Below are 20,185 nucleotides of genomic sequence, written 5' to 3' on the forward strand. Positions count from 1 at the left end.
TCACCTGTCTCTCTGTTCTGCAGTGCCATTCATGCCTGTCTGTTTCTGGACGTCACTTACGTAGTGCCACTTTAATTTATCTTTACTAAAGGGGTCTTCATGTCCATTATAGTGCATGTCCAGTCAATGATCGGTGATATGCCGCCTTTCCTGTCTGCCTAACTCTTGTATTTTGGTTCATTTCCGGAATGTCCTCGTGTGTATAGCGCCTTTCACGTGCACCTCGGCTCTCTGCCTTTCCCCTCTCCCTGCGCTTCTTGCGACTCTCTCCTGACACGTGAGTCGCACTTCTTCGCTCCTTTGAACGCTTTTCCAATGTGAATGTGTAATCGAGGCGGCAGATCGAAAATGGATGTCGCCCTTGAGGAGCAGAAGGCTGACCTCCACGAGTCAGGAGGTGCCGCCTTCCCATTTCTGCGGGTCGGAGTCTCCAGCTGTGCGCCGCTCCCTCCTCTCGGTGCTAAGAAGCACATTAGTATGCTGTGACAGGGGTCTGCATCTCCTTTGTTCCCAGGGGCTCACTTCAATATATGTTGCATTTCCACAGAAATTACTCACCCAAACAACTTTGCTTCTTAGAATTCCATGCTGGTGTCACTTCATGCGACTCTGTGCTTCTTTAGAATTGCATTTCACCGGGCGTGCGGCGAAGTGACTCTGAAAGTAAAGCCGACGAGGCTGTGGTCAAAAGCCTTTGATGAGCTGCCATCTTGTCCAGGGCTTTGGGTGTCCCTCAGTGTCACTTGGTGGGCTGTCTCCTCGGGCCACAGTTTGCAGGCAAGCTGTTTGCGGTGGTCCACCCGCAGGTAGAGGGCGCCGTTGCACGCACGCCGGTGTCGATTGTCTCGGCTCTTGTCGAGTTCGTCATCTCCGCGGCTCGAGCAGCTTTGTTATGAACTGATGAAAGTGAGCGAGTAATCACTAACCGAGACCATTTTAATAATTGGAACAATTAACTTCAGTTTTCAATTTTCTCCGCATATTACATCCAATTAAATACGGCATAATAGCAAATTTTAATAAACTCATTCTGTTACTCCAAATGTCAGCCTCTAATTAGGATTTACAAGGAAGACGTTCTTATTAATGTGTGCTTTGACGGGAGCAGCGAGGAGCGTAGACTCGGCGTAACGCATGAGGGGGCCGTGCTGGAGACTGACGCCCCCTACTGTGGGTGCAGGGGCCAGGGCACCGGGTGGGCCAACGACTGTCTCAGGCGAGACGTGTGAGTGGCAGGCCAGCAAATGGAACGCAGACCACTGTCTCAGGGGTAATAGAAATGTATCGAGGAAGTGCAAAATAATGTCAGACGGCTGCACGTCGCCCGCTCCGTTAATTGAAGAGTCGCTTGTGCCGCTCGCGTTGCTAAGGGCGTTGCTATGTGACCTGACAGGACATCAGCCTGAGACGAGCCTGAGGATGGCAGACTTCACCGTCTCCTTGTGTGCCGCTCCAGTTAGCCTGGCACCCGAGGGTCAAATGTTCAGGGGCCACTCCTCAGGGCTGGGGTAGGCAGAAATTGGGCAAATCACTTGAGCCCCTTTGGCCAACAGCGGGCAGCAGTTACCATTCCTCAAGGGTGTCAGCAAGCTGGACTCACAACATCATGTATGGCACAGTAGGCAGGATCCTCGGTTTCTCTGACAGCCACACTAACCCTAACCCTAAGGTCACAAGGGGGGCTGCTGAATGGTGTCAGTTCTGCTACTTTGTCACCGGTGCCAACGACTACAGTGGGCTTAAACCGTGTGAGGAACTTCAGGGGACGCTTTGCACAAAAAACTCCAACAGATTGGGGGAGGCCAAACTCATAAAGTCCTTTTAGGGCGCTGGGGGCACCTTACACTGAAGACTGGTCAGCAGCCATGCCACCTGCGCTTCAGAATTGGTCATCCAGCCGGAGCTAAGCACCTTCAGGCCTGGCCAGTACTCGGAGGGAGGACCATCCAGAAGAAGCTTGGGTTGCTGCTGGAAGAGCGTTACGTGAGGGCCTGGTGGTCTGTGTGGGGATGCCAATGCCCCAGTGCTGTAAATACGGCGCCGTCTTTCAGTGACACATAAAGCCGAAGTCTGAGCTTCTTTCAAAAAGAGTGGGGCCTCAGCAAGCCCGTCGTGTTACACATTGCAGGAAAAGCTCCTGAGGGGAGTTGGCCTTGCATGACACTCGGTCTTCTTGGCTACTAGGGGGTCTCATTGCCGTCGAGATTCTGAAGGGTGCCCAGTCCCCCCATTCTGCATTTACAGTGTCAAGTGAGGGGGGGGCGGCTGGTGGGCTGCGGCTATGAACAGCACCTGACTTGCAATGGCCCACTTCTACCACAGCATATACCGTAAACAGACGCGGGTGGTCTCTCTTGGGCAGTCCATACCCTTCTGAGACCACAATCAGACAAAGTGCGATAGAAAGGTGTACTTCTTAAAACAAAATGTAGCTTCTTTTTTCTTTGTTTAAAGACCTTTTCCTTGGAAAGTTTGTGTCAACTAATTAGTTTGTTACGTTGACGGATTAGTGCCATGCCGAGGGAAGGCGCCCGACGCCAGCCTCAAAACCACAGCGGGCGATGAATAAAAACAAAAACTGTAGATACCCCGGAAGTGACTTGATCGAGACCACCACACAGAGAGGGGCTCGTGATTTTGGGATGTTTGGAAAATAGCTGAACATTTCTCTGAAGCCCCTTCCTCATGGTGGGTTTCATTTTAGGAAATATGAACGATTCATTTCCAAATCATATTATGTGATATCATCTGCGCTGTACTTGTAATCTGTTTGTTTATACAGTATTGAGGATTACTTGTGTCCTGATCTGTATGTTATGTTATTGTATTGCCCCCCTTTTTTTGACACCCACTGCACACCCAACCTACCTGGTTGAACTGCCTTTCCTGAGGTTTCTTCCATTTTTTTTTCCTACTGGGGTTTTTTTGGGAGTTTTTCCTTATCTTCTTAGAGAGTCAAGGCTGGGGGGCTGTCAAGAGGCAGGGGCTGTTAGAGCCCATTACGGCACTTCTTGTATGACTTTGGGCTAAGCAAAAATAAATTGTATTGTATTGTATTGTATGTGCACCTCTGTCATCATGATGTGTTGTCAGTTGGGTGGTCCTGGAAATGACGTGATTGACATCACCGATGTAGCGTTCTAAAGATCTGTGTGTTATAGACTTGAGCCACGTCTGTGGACTGTCTAAGACGATGGCACCTTGTGTGTGTGTGTGTGTGTGTGTGTGTGTTACGTAGTGGTCTTCACGTATTCCGGCTTCTGAATTCTTGACTTATTGGGTTCTGAATGAAAGGTGGTCTTTAGGGTTTGCTTTTCTGGCTTCTTTCACGTCTGCCCCACTGGTCACCCCCGGTAACTCTGGCAGCCCTTCCTTATATAAAGCATAATGGGTTTTGGTGGAGAAGGGAATCCTGGGATACGTCACATTATATGATGCTTCAGGTTTACAACACTGCTTACTTCCAACACTGTCTCGCTATATAAATTTATTGAACCATAAATAGTTAATTGACCCCAAAACATAATGGAAGTAAAACACAGAATGTGTGGAGAATAGAACATTTCAAATAAACTGGCAACAGAATATTAATGATCTGAATAGAAGAATATGACCAGGACACCACAGAGTACAATTCAATGATGGCGCCCGAATGTCTCTGTCTGTGTGTGTGCGTCTGTCTGTCTCTCTGAGTGTGTCTGTCTGTGTCTCTCTGTGTGTCTCTGTCTGACTCTGTCTAAGTGTCTGTGTGTGTGTGTCTGTCCGAGTGTCTCTCAGTCTGTGTCTCTCTGAGTGTCTGCGTCTGTCTGTGTCTCTGTGTGTCTGTCTATCTCTCTGTCTGTGTGTGTGCGTCTGTCGGCCTCTCTGAGTGTGTCTGTGTGTCTCTGTCTGACTCTGTCTAAGTGTCTGTCTGTGTGTGTGCGTCTGTCTGTCTCTCTGTGTGTGTCTCTGTCTGTCTCTCTGAGTGTCTGCGTCTGTCTGTGTCTCTGAGTGTGTCTGTCTCTCTGTCTGTCTGAGTGTCTGTCTGTCTTTCTGGCTTGCTTTACACACACCATCCCCATTGGACTGCGCTGTTCTGCTTCACCCTTCACAAAGATGAGTCCAGGACCCTTTTGACAATCCTGTTCATCTCATCCTCATATTAAAATACAGCCCACCCCAACAAGCAAGGCTCTTCATTTTTCCAAGGTAAGAAAAAGTTGCTTCATGTACTGCCATCAATTAAATGTCATTTCTTTCTTTCAATACATTCTCGTTGTGGTGCCTCAGATTGCGTTGTTTGATTTTTGAGAAGTTGTATTACATGGTCACCTTTCTACCATTTGTTGTGTGAGGTCCCCCCAAACTTGGAAAGTTTTTTGGTTCTATAGAGGGGGCTCGGCCTAGCTGGGTCCACAAAGCCTAAGTCCAGGACAGACGCCAGTGAAGTCGAGGAGCTGGACCCCCCAAGTCAGCCCAGACCAGGCCAGGTCAGAAGATCACAGATGACACACTCCAAACTTTAAATATCTTTGGTCTGACGAGATCTCATGAGAGGATAGTTTGAAGGTTTAGTTGATTTTCAGAATTCTAACTGAAATTTTTCTCGCTATTTTGGTTTAGGATTTTGAGGGATGGATGAGGTTCAGTGCTGGGATTCCAAAGTGGAAAGGTCGTCAAAGCCACAATGATGACAGAACCAGTCCCGATGTAACCGATGGGCTCACGCTTTGCTCTCGGACACAGTGAAATATCCACTGCCAAGAACCAGAGCCTGTGACGTCTGCTCCAGCTGCACACTTTGGAGTTGGGAGAGAACTGGTGAGGCCCTCATCCATTTCCAGTTGTAGATCCCACCAGGACTGCAAGCTCCCTTGTCTCCAAGAGAAGATGGAGGCCATCCAGGGCGTGCCTGAAGCTGCTGAGGTGAGACATTCAGAACTTTTGAGAGTGGGCTTTGTGTGGTGAAGTTTTCACGACTGTTAGTCTGCACCTCAGTATGTCCGTGATATCATTTTAAGGACTGTAACAGTAATTTCCATTGTAAACGGGGTACGGTTTGTCTTCTGTGTGTTCATTTTGAGTGTTGTAACACATAAGTTGATGTTTCTGTAAGTCTGTGATTCCGTCTGTGCTCTGCTTATTTTTGAGTGATCTTATGACATGTCGGACTGTACACTGCATGCACTTTGGTTGTCAGGCCCGCAGTCAGTTGTTTAAAATGTCAGGCTGCTCCTGACTGTTGAGAGAGGTACAGCACCCAACGAGGGGCCAGGACGAGCCGTACCACCCACCCATCTCACCAACATTTTGGGCTAAACTTGATGTAAAATATCATTAGCATCCAGTGATCATGCAGAGAGAAATGGCCAGACTGTGTCAGTAAGACGCAGTCCAAGTGAACGACTATTCAATGACCAGGTGACCTTCCAGTGGTGGCCCAGTCTCCTAATCTGTGGGGCTGTGGTTTGCCGTGTGACATGTTTAACAGGAGTGGGTCGTGTGTGGTTTGTGAAGTGTTTAAGAAATCGACATTACTCCTGTCGGTCTGTCAGCGGCCATTTTCCAAGGGGTCACCCCCTCCTTCTTCTTCTTCTTACTGTTTTCTCACTGACTTTGATTTCTGGTTAGCGATTAGGCATTGGATTTGTCATTAAGGTTGCGAGTCACTTTTGGTTTTGACTGCGTTTCTTCTCGCGGTCCTATTCTCGTTATCCATGTCTGACCAAATATTCCAAAACCTCAGGCTCCATCTGTACATAACCAGGAGTACAATCAGAGAAGACATAATAATACATTTATGGAAATCAGAGCTCATAACAGGATTGAAGCAGTGCAGTGGGTCTTACAGGGGCTCGCTCACACACACACACACACACACACACACTGCAGGGCGTCTCCAAATGTGATGTGGCCCTCCAGGAGTTTCCTTCTAAAACACCCAACTCATTGGCACGAAGTGTTCAGCGTGGCACTCATTTTAAGTGGGCTGGTTAAGTAAGCGATGGCCTGTTTATGTCAGCAGTGGACAAGATAAATCAACAACCAAATCTGTCTTCTCTGTCGCAGCATAACTAAACTGCAGACAGCAAATGATGTGCCACCCTGTACCAGCCCGCGCCACCCTGTGCCCGACTCCAGGCCTTACATGCAGAAGGTCACATGTGAGGTCTTTAATAACAAACCAAGTGGCGGGTTGCAGGAACGGGACTCCGCAAATGAAGACTCCACCTGTGGCTCGTGTTCTACACGTCTGTTGTTAGTCTTTGTCTTAAAAGATCAGAGTTAGACCAGAACTTTCTTTACAATTACAGGACTGTTTCAAACTTACCTTTTCTTTGCAATGTTTTAGTGACAATTAGAACTTTGGCCTTCCCTGAGGGTCGTCATGAGAAATTCCAGTGTGAGCCTCGCCAAGGCCGCGGCCCAGAAACAACTTTGCCAACGCTGGAATTGCCAATTCTTAGACGATTTATGGCACGTTTATAAAATCATCACCCCCAAGTCTGAAGGTCCTGCGGCTCAGAGCCAGACACGGGGGTCTCTCGAGTTAGGTGCTACCACCAAGTCTCTGCATGTTGCCATTAGGAGATGTCATTGTGAGACCCAAATTAAACCTCCGTTCATGTAAATAATACAATACTAAACACAATGATATTGTATTATTTAGATAAAATAGGTAAATGAGCACAAATTGTGTACCTTTAAAGTGCTGTAAAAACTGAAGCTCTTGAACTTGGGTGCAACTCTGGGACGGGTAAAGTAAACTGGACCTGCTGGGTCTGAACACACGCCAAGCGTCGGTGTTATCGGGTGGTCGCTGCCTTCTCGTCTTGGCAGCCCATTTCTCCTTGTTTGAAATGCTGCAGAATTAAGACGGGTTATGTAACGCTTGAATGTCCGGCCTTCTAATTAAACATTCACTCAAATCATGGCAGTTATTGAGATTCTTAAATCGCTGCATTGGTTTCCAGTCGGGACACACTTTGACGAATCTATTAAGACGCAAACAGCTTAGCGCCCCCACAATCCCGATAATGTGAGAACGGCCTCATTGGACGAGCCTCTCGACTCAAGCAGCCGGTGTGAGGCCGACTGTGTCAAGCACCGCAATTGGCTCTTACGGAGTCCTTCTCATTGTCCCACTCTTCTCTGTGCCCCGTGGCAATGGCCGCTGTCTATCATCGATACGCATCTTCACTGTGCCCAGAGAGGGGTGGCTGACCACTCAGCTACTGGCAGTTCTTTCCGTTTTCACTGCAAGCTGGATCTACTGCATCTTAATATACTTGTACTTTTCAATGTATTAATTAATAAGGGCCTAATTAAAAAAAAGTTGATGTGGTTTCCTTTTGTACGTAATGTTATGTTTTATTTGAACTGAACACCACTTGTGTCCAGCACTCTGGTGCTTCATTAGACCAAACTGGGAAGTGAGGCGGTGATTTTCTTCATCATTTCACGTATCTGAAACACGAGTGCTCACGGCTGACTCATTCACTATTTGGCACATGTCAATGTTGTGGCTGGGTGCCAGTGAGTGACCTGCATGCTGCTTCGACTTATCTTTCAACCTTGATCGTCCCATGAGGCTTTGCTTTGTAGAGACCCTCCAGAATTTTAGGATTGTGCGGTCAGGTGGGGGCTGTGCTAAAACATCAAGCCACTTGCCCGTCCCAGGAAGCCTTGGCATTAAAATATTAACACAAGAGAAGTGAGCCCACTGAGCCCTCGCGGTCAGAAGCATGGTCACTCACTTGCGCCAGTTCGTTTGGCTGGACTGTTTTTGTAGACTCCATGTGTGGTGCAGACCCAACTTCATACCCCAGGAGTCCAGAGGGACCCTTTGGATGTTTGATTTGAGGCTCCTGTTCCCCTTTCTCTGCATCATGTCTACCTCTACTGCACCCTTATTCTCATGTCTCAATTCAGATGTCACAGATTCTGCTCTGCAGCTCCTTTTGCATCCTGACGGGTGCTTCTTACAAAGTTGTCACGTAAGCCTGCCATGGCAGAGTGGTTTGCTTGTGTCTCGTGCTGGAAGAACAAGTCGACTTACGTTAAATCAGAGCACAGAAACAGGCTGGACCCCAAACGCAGGCTAAATCATGTGGTTAGTCAGTTTACACCCCAGGCACTTGGTGCTTATGCTATTAAAGATTCTCACCCTTAAAGGACAGCAGCAGTGCATGATGGGTGGTGGGTGCTCTGTCATATGGCTCAGGCACTGAAATGACTACGAGAGGAGAGGACAAGCGAGAGCCTGGAATCACATTTGTTCGTACTTTGGTGAAGGCGTAACTTCTTTATATAAATGTCTGATGTGCAGCACAGATAAAAGCAGAAACCTTTGCACGACTTAACTAACCACATCAGCACGTATCCCGGCCACAAGAACTGAATGTGACATCTGTGTCTTCACCATCTCTTTATTTCACTTTATTCAGTTTCCAGCGTCCCAGTAGTTAAAGGCAGATAAGGCAAGTCATGAGAAAAGAAAAAAGAAAAAGAACATAAAAGCTACCCAAAGCAAAATTCAACCGGATAAACGCAAAGTGAGCATGCAGCGAAATTCCCAGCCCGATTGAATCGGAGCCAGGTGGAAATGGGCGCCACAACTTCTGCTCTTCTTACAGTTTTCGTCTGCCATGATTTCCCACAAAAAAATGACAAAAATTAAAGAAAGTCAAGGAGCGCACCCCATGCCACAAGTGGGCTGAGGCGAGCACGCTCAACAAAGTAGATTTCATGTGCTTGGCGTGCGCACGTCTAACAGAAACAAGCGACAGGGAATTACGACTGCACTCTCAAAATGCACCATTAAACACAAGAGTCACCAGTTACCCAAAGAATAATATCGAGAGCAAGCAAGCGAGCGAGTAAAGCAAAGCGGGCGACGTTGACCCGCTGGCAGGAAACCAATTTAAAAAAAATCATGATATGTACGAGAAGAAATCATCCCCTAATCTGCTCCCCCAGCCAGTGACATGAATCTCTCCGAGGCAAACATTCGGTGTGACGTGAGTGCCTTCCAGAAGAAAGCGTCTGATTGTCTTCACTCGCTCACTGCTGAGTCACAAACTCATTTCTTCCGTCTCATCTGAAGGAGAAAAAGCAGAACCATCAAAAATGAGAGGGCATTCATATTTTAACCGGGGGAGGCACCTCCACTGCAGTGAGCAAGTTAACTCTCTTACCTTTGGAAGGATTGCTTTCTGCTTGCATTTCCTGTGACTCCTCCACCTGAGTGTTCATGTCTGCAAGACAGAAGGATTGGCAGCTTTGTAAAGCACACATGCAGACGTGTAGATGCTTAGCGCTGGCCCTCGAACCTTCAAATGACTGCAAGGCACAGGAGTGACAGAAAGGGGCATTTCTCGGTGTTAACCCCGAGAGTGACTTGGGCTCGGAAGTCTGCGAAATTACGGTTATATTACCGCGCCACACTCTGGGTGCTTTACAGCATTAAGCTCAAATAACACTCGGAACAGCGTTCTGCTGCCATCGAGTGGGTAAGTGGGACTGAGAGAAGCTGGAGAGGAAAGGAGGTTGGAGACTGAGACGTGTTGATGTCATCCTTGTGTTACTGCTGTGTAAGATAAAGAGTTCATTAAAATACACATTTTGCTTTTTGGTTGCTGCTAAGGAGCCATGCGGCAATCCCTTTAGTACGGTGTTTTTGTTATTTTTTTTTTTTATCTGCGTGTTTGGGGAAGCGTTGGGAAAGTTTATTATTACTTGTATTCAAAACTAGCATTGGTGAGGCGAGGTGATGCAAGGAAGAAAATGGCAGCTGAAACTGCCAAATCCATAAGTAAATAACTGGTGGCGTAGCATTGAAGAGTTTAAGGTAACAGCAATTCATATAAAGAATAACTGGCTGGAACACTGACGCAGTGTACAACAGGTTCATTCCTTAAGAAGAAGTTAGGAGGTTGACTTGAAAGGGGTTAAGAGAGGGGCTCCACGGCATAGAAACAGACATCTAGACATAGACACTGACAATAAGGAATTAACTAGCAACTGCTAGTCAGCAAGCGAGTTTTCTTAGTAGGACGAACGAAGGGTGTAAGAAATGTTACTTGGTAGAGCGGTTCTTAATGATCAGGAAAGCTAGCGGAGTTAAGAAGGCGACACAGTAACAGTTCAATAAAACAAAGAAATACAAGGGGTGTAGTCAGAGGGCGTCAAAGTAAGGAAGAAATATGGTTAAGAGTGGAGAAAAATGAACGTTTAATAACTTCAAAGACAGACACACAGGACGCAGTCGAGGGTTAGAGTATTACAGGAGCTTACGTGTTCAATAAGTGCAGTACTTCTTTGTTCTATTAATTACATAATTTTAATAATTTAAGTTTTTAACTTAACAAAAGGAGATGAGCAATTTAGTAAACCAAAGCCAGATTTTGCAAATGAGGCCAGTGGTTCAAATCTAGAAGAGTAGAGAGGTTTATAGGGTTAGCAGGTTAGTCGAGGATTGGGGGGCAGGAAGTTTAAGACGGGCCAGGTTTAGAACTGTACCTGAGAGGATGAGCAACGGCGGCAAAACTACTATGCATGGCAATATAAACTCTAACCCAAAGGTTAAGTTCAAAAGTAGCTAGAAGTATCAGACATGAAACAAGTTGGAGTTGAATTATGATATTATAGCAATAACAGAAACCTGGGTGCAAGAGTCATATGAAAAAGTTTGGGAACCCTCAGCTTGCATAATAATTTACTTTCAACATAAAAGATAACAGTGGTATGTCTTTCATTTCCTAGGAACATCTGAGTACTGGGGTGTTTTCTGAACAAAGATTTTTAGTGAAGCAGTATTTAGTTGTATGAAATTAAATCAAATGTGAAAAACTGGCTGTGGGTCCCCTTGTAATTTTTGCTGATCTGAACGCGTGTAACTGCTCACTACTGATTACTTGCAACACCAAACTGGTTGGATTAGCTTGTTAAACCTTGAACTTCATAGACAGGTGTGTCCAGTCATGAGAAAAGCTATTTAAGGAGGTCAGTTGCAAGTTGTGCTTCCTTCCCTTTGACTCTCCTCTGAAGAGTGACGGACAGCATTGGATCCTCAAAGCAACTCTCAAAAGATCTGAAAACAAAGGTTGTTCAGTCTCATGGTTTAGGGGATCAGCCAATGATAAACAAAAGCCCAAAGAATTAAGAGGGGTTCCCAAACTTTTTCATATGACTGTAGTTATTTAAGTTATATTGAATGTTTGCCTAAATATTAGTGTAGTCTATGGGAGGCAAGTTGAATTGAATTAGTATATTCTAAATATTTCTAGCCTCTCCGACTACAGATTAGTCTCAGTTAGTGACAGAGGGCACACGGTTTGAAATTGGGCCTTAATGTGCCCAGTTGTATGTGCAGAGCCGTACGTTTAGAACGTACTGATTGTGAAGTAAAGCACAAGAAGAAGCAGTTTTCCTTTTTGTGCCTTTCCCTTCACCAGGGGGCGCTGTTGGGCAGTGATGTGTCTGTGTTTAGCCCCAGCATGGGGGTAAATTCTCTGAGCCCCCAGTCAGTGACGTGCCTCCTGTAAAGACCTAAACTGGAAAACTTCTAATAATCAACCAGTCCAGCAGACTCAGTCAGGCCATTGTGACTGTTCTGTAGCACTGTGTGTGGACAAAGAGCCATGAGCTGCAATGTCTGCCCCTCAAGAGCCCAACTGGGTCATTCAACAACTCAAGACACACAGCTTTGGCGGACGCGTCATTACCTTCATCATGTTCGGTGTCCTCCGTTTTCACTGCATCATCTACCACAGCACCTAAGAAAAATGAGAGAAATATATCGTCTTAGAAAATAACACGAGAACAGCAGCAGAGGGTACTCTGGAAATGTACAAATTTACTTAAGCAAGTTGCATAACTGACCATTATTAGGTCCTGGCAGGGTCTTTGTCACTTCCCTTATAAATGTTATACAGGTGGGAGGTTATTTTAATCAATCAATCAACATTTATTTATATAACACATATTCATACAAAAAAATGTAGCTCAAAGTGCTTTGAATAGAGAAATAGAAGACAAAAAAGATAAACATAAGTCAACATTAATTAACATAGAATAAGAGTAAGGTCCGATGGCCAGAACAAAAGGACTGGCAGATGAGAATGGCACACAAAGTTATGCGTCATAAATCACGTAAATGGTGGCCATAATCAAAACCAAAAGAAACGCACATTGAAGTCTTTTGAAACAGAATGCACACTCTTGGACAAACTGCCATCCACGACATCGAGCTGATGATGTCATCCCATGTGATTTCCATGACCACGCCCCCTACCCCCACATCATAGCAGTGTCTCAACAAAATGGCGTCCAATGCAATCTGTTACCTTAGCACAGGAAAAGCTAGCAAGTGACTGAAAAGGAACGACCAGGAGAGGAAACAAACCAGCAGAAAGTCGAAACCAAACACTCAAATCTAAAGCCAATAATCGTAGTAAGAGAATCAAAGAGAGACAGACACACCAAGACAGGAGCTTCTCTGAAATCTGTAAACTCAGAGAGTAAGAAATCAGAAACGACGTGGCTGACATCACCAAGGCGCCACTTCGTGAACCAGCATGTCGATGACATCAGCGATGTAACGTCGAGGACACAGACCATAGCGACTGTCGGCCTGTTGTGACAACAGTTTTACAGCAAGGCAGCACCCATGAAAAAACAAACTGGTGACGAAAACGATGCACAATAATTACTAATAACTGATCATTTCTATGATGAAAATAAAAGCAAAAATCAGATTAAAAAAAAAGTTACCGTTAATCGAAAAGGCTTAAACGAGCGGACAAAAATATGGCAGATTTATAAAAAATAATATTAACAAAGCTTAAACAATTCTGTTTTAATTCACTAACGCTTAGTTTCTTAAACTTCTGGATTGTGAGTTGGTGACTTTGGGGTCGCGACTCACCGTTGTCTCACAATCAGCCACTGCAGTCATTTTAAGCTTTCTAGGACTGTCAGAGACGATTGCCCCCCTCAACCCTCCCACCCTTTTTCAAGGCCACTCTCAACCCACCCCAATCTGATGGCCGTTATTAACTGGACCGCGAAGACAGTAGGAAGTACAAGAGTGGGTCGCAAGAAAAAAAAAAAAACGAGTTCAAAACCGCTAAAAAAATACAACTTCAAATGTCAAACACAAACTTTACAGAAAGTGAATGAAGTTTCCTAAATCGCAACAGTCACTAGAAAGTGGACATGGATGGGGCAGAGCAGGTGCCACCGCGCAGTGGCCCGCTTGAAAGTGACGTCTCTGCCTCCAGACCCACTTGTCACACGTACTGCGCTGGGTGGGAGTCACACACCAGTAACAGTGAGATTGCTGCCCTCACGGTGTCAAAAATCCAAAAACTGAACAGCAAACAGCAGTCTTCTGTTTTAAATTGTTTGTGTTCCATCAGCAACCTAAACAACTGGTCAGAAAAATACACAGGAAGCCACATTTCAAGTCGCGCACACAAGACGATATGACAATCAATAAAACACAGACAACCACACACACACACACACCCACCGAACTGTGAACCTGAGGAGAGCATGGAGATGCCACACAGACAATGGGACTCAAACCCAGGACCCCGTGGCTTGGAGAAGCTCAGATGCCATGGCATCTTTTTCCTTTTTGATGGCACATGACCAGCTAAAATTCTCACACGGGGTATTAAAGATCATCTTGACCTTGAAAGCACTGCAAGTTGCTTTGGCACAGAGTGCTTCTCATAACAAGCAGCTTCACAAGATGGCATACATGGCAAACGGTACCCGGTATGAGAAGGTTACACCGTCTGGGCTCAGGTGAGAATGTCAGGCACAATGAAGTGTCCTTTGGCCTTAACAGCACAGGAGGGTCTGGACATCAGAAAAAGGACGGGCTGTGATGTGAGCATTAAACACAGGAATGGGAGATGCCAGCAAGGTCGTGCCAGATTGAACCTTTGGTGTTCACCAGTAGCCCTGCGTTCCCAGTCCAGGTTTGCATGTGGACGCCCTCTCGAGTGTGATAAGCTTGCGCATTCTTGTTTATTGCTAATACGACCATCTTACTTCGGGATTATTTACTTCGGATTGCCAGCCCAGGGCACTGCCCTCATGTTGCTGTTTTACGTTGGCATTGAATCTGCCAGAAAAGGGCCAAAGTGGGCACCGGAGGTGCAGTAAACTGCCGAGGTGTTCCTTCTCCTCCTGCTTCTTTCACAAGGCAGTCTTAACGCTGCAGGCGAATTCTCCCGGCTGCCTTCTTGTTAGCAGGGCTCAGCCAGCACTCTCGATTGTATCATCCGACGTCTGTCTGTTGTCTTTGTTTTTGCGGCACATCATCATGGAGTCCGGGACTTTACAAACACCTCTGGGTCATGAGAGCTGAAAGCTTCAGCATCCAAATTGCGTGAATCACACGAGGTGCCAGACAGGACAATTATTAGACTTTATTCATCTATCAGGAACATTTCGCCAGTCTATTCCATTTGCCGGCTAGAACAATAAAAACCCATTTGCTGCCTGTGGGAACGATGGCAGGAGGGCACATTCTGCATCTGTGATTTGTTGAAAGGAAAGCCGAGCTTCTCGCATCTTCAATTGCTTGATAATTTTCAAAGTTCCATTACTCGGACTCGCAGATTCATCTCTTTATAGCAAATATGGGCACAGTTGATCACACCTCTGAAGAAGAGGGCACCTGGTCAAGGGGGTGGCGTGGTGCCAGAGCTCCTCAGAGCTTTCCAGTAATGGATTTGTGCTTGCATCCTGTTTCATCAATAGCGTCTAAGATGGCACCCTTTTCAAGCTCACTTCCAAGACCCCCTAGTCTGAGACCTCCGTGTGCCCCTAATGGGCATGCTCTACCAATGCCCTGCAGTTGTCGTGTGGATAAACACTCAACTGATATTCAATAAAAGTTGACTTACAAGTCGCAGACATGGGACCTTTGATTCTTTATACCCAGGTTCTTATGAGATTAGAACTGCTGCCTCACAGCTCTGGAGCCTTGGGTTCAAATCCTGGCTCGGTCACCGGCCTGTGTGGAGACTGCATGTTCTCCCAGAGACGTATCAGTTAGATTGATTAGAAACTCAACTGGCCCAGGATGAATGAGCCGGCCCAATAATGGACTGGCGTCCAACCAGGGTATCTTCTACCCTCTACAGCTGGGACAGACCCTGTTCTGGGTTTAGCAGGACAATCAAGGCATAGAAGGATTCCTGTATACACACTGATGGGGTAAATGACACTGAGAGGGGTCTAACCCTGTGAAAATGGGGACTCAGCAGCAGAAAATATTCACTCCGTTACCAACACTCTGGTGATGTATCATTCTGACCCTGCAGCGACTTCTGCTGTGTGCCTTTGGAAGCAACACTGACAAACTTCCACCACTACATGTTGTGTTCCACTTGAGGACTGACTTTATTTAAATGCTACAGGTGCCTTTAAGTGTAAGCATGTTGCACCATGGGATAGATCCGAGCACAATCTGATCCGTCACGGTCCCAACTACAAGCGTGTGCCAGGCGGCAGCGGCTCTCTTATTATTAATGAGTTCTTCTGTGTGTTTGGGGAGCTGTTGCTGCTTGGCACAAAGAGACACACAGAGCACTATCTATGCGTCTGTCGCTCAGGTGTTTGAGATTTTTTTGGGAATATAATTTGGATGCCCCCAGGGACATGCTGGCGAGGTTAAATATCTTCAGTGGCCTGGGGACATCTGGGCAGTCCCCAGAATGTTTGGAAGAAATAGCTGAGCATGGGGCGGATGTCCATCTCAGTCTGTTGCCACCATGACCCTCATCAAGATGCGTGGAGTGAGGTGATGTCTGCCATTGGGTTTGTAAGACACTGTTATTTGCCCGCCTCTCACAGACTAGTGACAATCTTATTGGACTTTTAGCACACGTGACAATAAACTTGAACTCCAAGAACATGTCTCACTCTGTTACAGGAGAAGATCAGATCAAAACAAGTGGAGATTAGTTCACGGGACTCATTTGGCTAGCTACATGGGCTATCATACATCCTGAATGGAAATCCATTCCCATCCTGGTCAGCCTGCTGCATTTCTTTCAGACTTAGTGCTGAGTGCTAAGGCGACAGGACAAAGGGGGTGCCTGTTATTTGGAGGCAAATATTTACAAGACGAGATCCAAAGTATGCTATAGACCAACTTGAGGCCCCATACCAACTTAAATCTGACGACCCTGAGACTTCTGGGAAGACATGAAGGTAGTGTATCTGCCAAGACTGGCACACTGAGCCCCAGGGATGTTTCTTGGCACCATGCCATACCTCCTCACTCTCTAATACACCCTGAACGAATGTGCACCAAGATGCAGAGGTCAGACCACATTGCAAGCTCGCCGGAGAGCTGCTGGGTGGTCTTCAACATCACCAACCCCGTGGGATGTATCCGCTTCTTAAAGTACAAAAAGCCACGCCAATTGTGCCCTCAGACGGACTGGCAATTGAGTGCCAATGAAAAGACTTCCACTTTTGCTAAAAAACATTGGGGAACAGAGAAGGGAAGAGTAATGAAGTGGCAAATTGGGAAAGCAAACGGCGTTCATATGCAAATGGCTGAATGTCAGACACAAGGCAGGGAACAGCCTTTGTTGGTGATACACTTTTTATTGCGGCTTTGCAGATCTGCTAATCTGAAGCAATTAAAGACTAGTGAACTGTGACCTGCACAAATGGGGGGCCCCACTCAATCCCCCTCCGTCCCTCATCAATATTCGCCCGTTTCAAAGTGCTATTGTGCTCTCCTGCGGCTCGGCCTAACCTTACAAGCTTTGCTTTACAAATCTTTATTGAAATCATTCGCTCTTTAACCGATCCCCTGCGCCAACTCAAAAGCCTGAAGCTAATTACACACAGCCAAGACATGCTCGATGAGATGGGAAAAGCGGCCTGAAATGAGCTCCCAGCATCTGTTTAGGATGAGACAATATGGCCAGGCGAGGAGAAGGACGTGCGGCCAGAGAGAAGAGGCAGAGAACTTATCAAGAGAGTAGCTTGGTTTGAGCACAAACCCTCAGAAAAGAGATGGCCCACCAGAAGATCTGTCCTCCCCCCGGCCAAAGCCGCCAGTGCTGCCGCTACGCCACCATTTCAATAATTTAAAAATGACAACATTAAGCAAGAAAACCAACGCCTCTGACCTCCTGTGATCCCGAGGAGAGCTAGAGAATAGTATGTTCAAAAAGACCGGCCATCCATAAAAACATCCATTACAAAACCTTCAAACATTCATTTTTTCCAACTTATAAATGTATAAAAAAAAATGTATTTTAAGTACTGACTAATTAGAGAAGACATTTGTTTCTAGTAGAATTGACCACTGCAGTGTAGCAATTCTGTTTGAGACGCTTTCAGTTCATTCAAAATGCTGCTGCAATAATCCTTACCAGAACTATAAAGTGTGACCACATGACCCCTGTCCTTTAGTCTTTACACTGGCTTCCAGGTAAGTTTACAGCCGAAACAATCCTTCATCTCCTATAACAAACCGTTAAATGTTTTTTAATCCAAACTTATGATCAGATAAACTCCGCCACTGCCGGTCCCAAGCCCGGATGAAAAAGGAGGAGGGTTGGGCGTTGGGCTAGCAACCCCACCCTGTAAAACCCCAACGCTATAGAAACGCCAAAAAGAAAAACAGAGACTAACTTTCTGGAAGATAAAGGATCTCCGACAACTCGGACACGCACGACGCTAGATGGTGAAAGTCGAAAGGAAACCACCGAGCCGAAGCACGCCACCTCGAGGCAGACATCTAGAAAGAACGGCCCAGGACAGAAATCTCTGGAGATCTACCTTTGGCGGCCCATACCCCGGAAGGGGTGGAGGGCATAAGTAAGTAAGTATGATCAGATACCAACTGGAGCACACATCACAATCTGAGGATGTTGGTTTTCTAAAGAATCCATGAGTTAATAAAATAACAGGCGGATGCAGATTTCACCAGCAGGGCCCCCAGAGCTATGGAATTAGCTGTCTGGTTAGATAAGAGATGTACATACAGTCTCTCGCACTCTTCGTATACCTGCACACATACATATAGTGGACCAGGCCCTCAATCAGGCCAGTAGTAGACCTCATAACATCCATTCTAAGAGCAACCCCAATAATGAACCCCAAATCCCACTAGTCCTCCCAGTTCACCCTAATGCTCTTTTTCACTTTCCCCACTTTGCAGACTGATTCTTCCACAGGACCCTTATTTCATGTTCCTCCCTTTAAACTAAGGACACCTCTCATGTGCAGCTCACTTCACAGTGTGACAGATATGTCACCCACAATACCCTTGTATCTGGTCCCTCTGCTGATTTCAATATTAAACAACGGGCCTCCAGCCAGTCTAAACATCTTCTTTATTGCATATCTTGTAGGACGTGTCCAGCCTTCTGAAGAGGTGAAACAGGGGGACAGCTAGCAGACTGTTTAAGGGAGCTGTTAGACCCACAAAGAACTCTGAACATCCTTTGGCCACAGCCACACTGCTCTTTCACGTCATGTTCTTTCTCGTGGCTTCAAAGACACTTTTCAAAGAAAAACCGAAGCAGCTGAGCTCTTTCTCAGCCTGGGATCACATAGTCCTCCAGCTCTTGATGACCATGTAACTTTTTAATCTCTCTTGTCATCTTCTCTTATGGCAGCTTTTCTCACCTACTCTCACCTTCTCTTTTCATCTGTCCTGGCTTTGTTCTACCAAAACAACACCCCCCTTAAATTACAACATTTTTCATCACACCCTGGCATCTTGAGAACTTCACCACCATTTGACCCTGGACATACTAAAGCAACTGGGACTTCTGCCCTCCTGACTTTTCTGTGTTCCCTACTCACAGTCGGACAAGATGATAGCATCAAGAGCACCTCATGGAGTAGATGGAGTGTCCGGACCGCTACAGGAACATTCACCCTGCCATTATTCAAATGGAGGTCTTTCAGCACTGCCTGACCTTTATTGGAAACTAAATAAAATCCCTCAGTACGGACTCAGTAAAATGTTTTTATTTGTTTTGTGATTGTTTGTGGTTATTCTGTTCCTCACATGGAGACCACAGGGACAGAGGACAGGTGGAGTAGATGAAGTGTGAACATATGAGAGATGTACAGGGTCAATATGAGTGATAAAGAGGGGGAAGACATAGGCTTGGTGAGGAGAGAGAGAAAGTGACATGTGAAAAGAAGAAGACACAGAAAAGAGACAAAGACCATGACATATGGCGCAGACGAGAAGAAGATGATTAAGGATATAAGGATATGAAGAATGGGCAGAGAAAACACATGGGAAAAATTCACAAAGACCACACGTGCAGAAGACAACGAATGGAGTACATCTGAGACACAGAAACGTAGAAGGAGACAAATAAAAAACGTGTGGAGCAGATATGAGGCGCCCATCAATGGAACAAATGTGCGCACTACAAAAAGAGCAGATGTGAGAAACAGAAACAGTACACCAGACAAGAGAAGCAGACACATGGACGCTGTGATCGGCTGTGATCTCCATCAATGCCTGAACGTCACTTTTTTTTCTTTCTTAGTACTCAGTGCTGAATTTGAGGCTTCGGCCAAAGCTAATGAAGCCAACAGAATGCTGAATGTCCTGCCAGGTGTCCCCCCTGACCAGTGTGTGGGCTCTGCAGTGAGAAGGGCCGGAAGACGGGATGTGGTCCACGATCGGTGCCAAGGTTTATAAATGGGAGGTCAAGCCGATCTAGAAATCCTAACTGGAGCTCCAACTTCGTAACCAAAGTTTTTATACCAGAGTATCACTCTTCAAAGTTCACAGCAAAGTCTTTCCATTCTTTCTGCAATCGCAGATGATGAGGAAGTCTCCGGGCTGACATTTATACAGTCACACACCTCTGACCGTCTAAGCATAGCAACACTGTAGTTACAAGATGGCATTGCGGTAAAACGAAAAACAAACTACTTCAAATAAATTTATATTGCTAAAATGAATCTGAATTTTAAATTAGACGTATTACAAAACCATTAGTTGTAAAGAAATTATTAAAAAAAAGTAAAACAGATCACCAACCAACACAACAAGTACCTCAACATCCGCAGAGGGGCCAAGTTGGACAAGTGGCTCTGAAGTCAAAGAGTGGTTGATGCCAAGTGGTGCCCTGCTGCTCAGAGAGCCGGTGGGCATCTCCAATTGAGCCACAGTAAGACGATTTAC

General features: G+C 46.0%; 1 protein-coding gene and 1 long non-coding RNA gene across 4 annotated transcripts in view; one reads left to right on the top strand and one right to left on the bottom strand.

The window, feature by feature from the left end:
* LOC120516994 overlaps positions 1 to 5,462 on the top strand; it is a 61,245-nt gene extending 55,783 nt beyond the window's left edge. Inside the window, exon 5 of the long non-coding RNA XR_005630956.1 lies at positions 4,603 to 5,462. This is a non-coding gene — a long non-coding RNA (uncharacterized LOC120516994). The remainder of the gene's footprint in view (positions 1 to 4,602) is intronic.
* A 2,930-nt stretch (positions 5,463 to 8,392) lies between these two features.
* macrod2 (mono-ADP ribosylhydrolase 2) overlaps positions 8,393 to 20,185 on the bottom strand; it is a 1,287,980-nt gene continuing 1,276,187 nt past the window's right edge. For all 3 annotated transcript variants that reach the window (XM_039739038.1, XM_039739039.1, XM_039739037.1), the window contains 3 exons: positions 11,706 to 11,756; positions 9,177 to 9,236; positions 8,393 to 9,079 (listed from right to left, as the gene is read on the bottom strand). In XM_039739038.1, coding sequence (XP_039594972.1) covers positions 9,054 to 9,079; positions 9,177 to 9,236; positions 11,706 to 11,756 — 137 coding nt within the window. In that variant the 3' untranslated portion in view covers positions 8,393 to 9,053. The remainder of the gene's footprint in view (positions 9,080 to 9,176; positions 9,237 to 11,705; positions 11,757 to 20,185) is intronic.

Source organism: Polypterus senegalus, chromosome 16, assembly GCF_016835505.1.
Source record: "Polypterus senegalus isolate Bchr_013 chromosome 16, ASM1683550v1, whole genome shotgun sequence".
NCBI lineage: Eukaryota > Metazoa > Chordata > Cladistia > Polypteriformes > Polypteridae > Polypterus > Polypterus senegalus.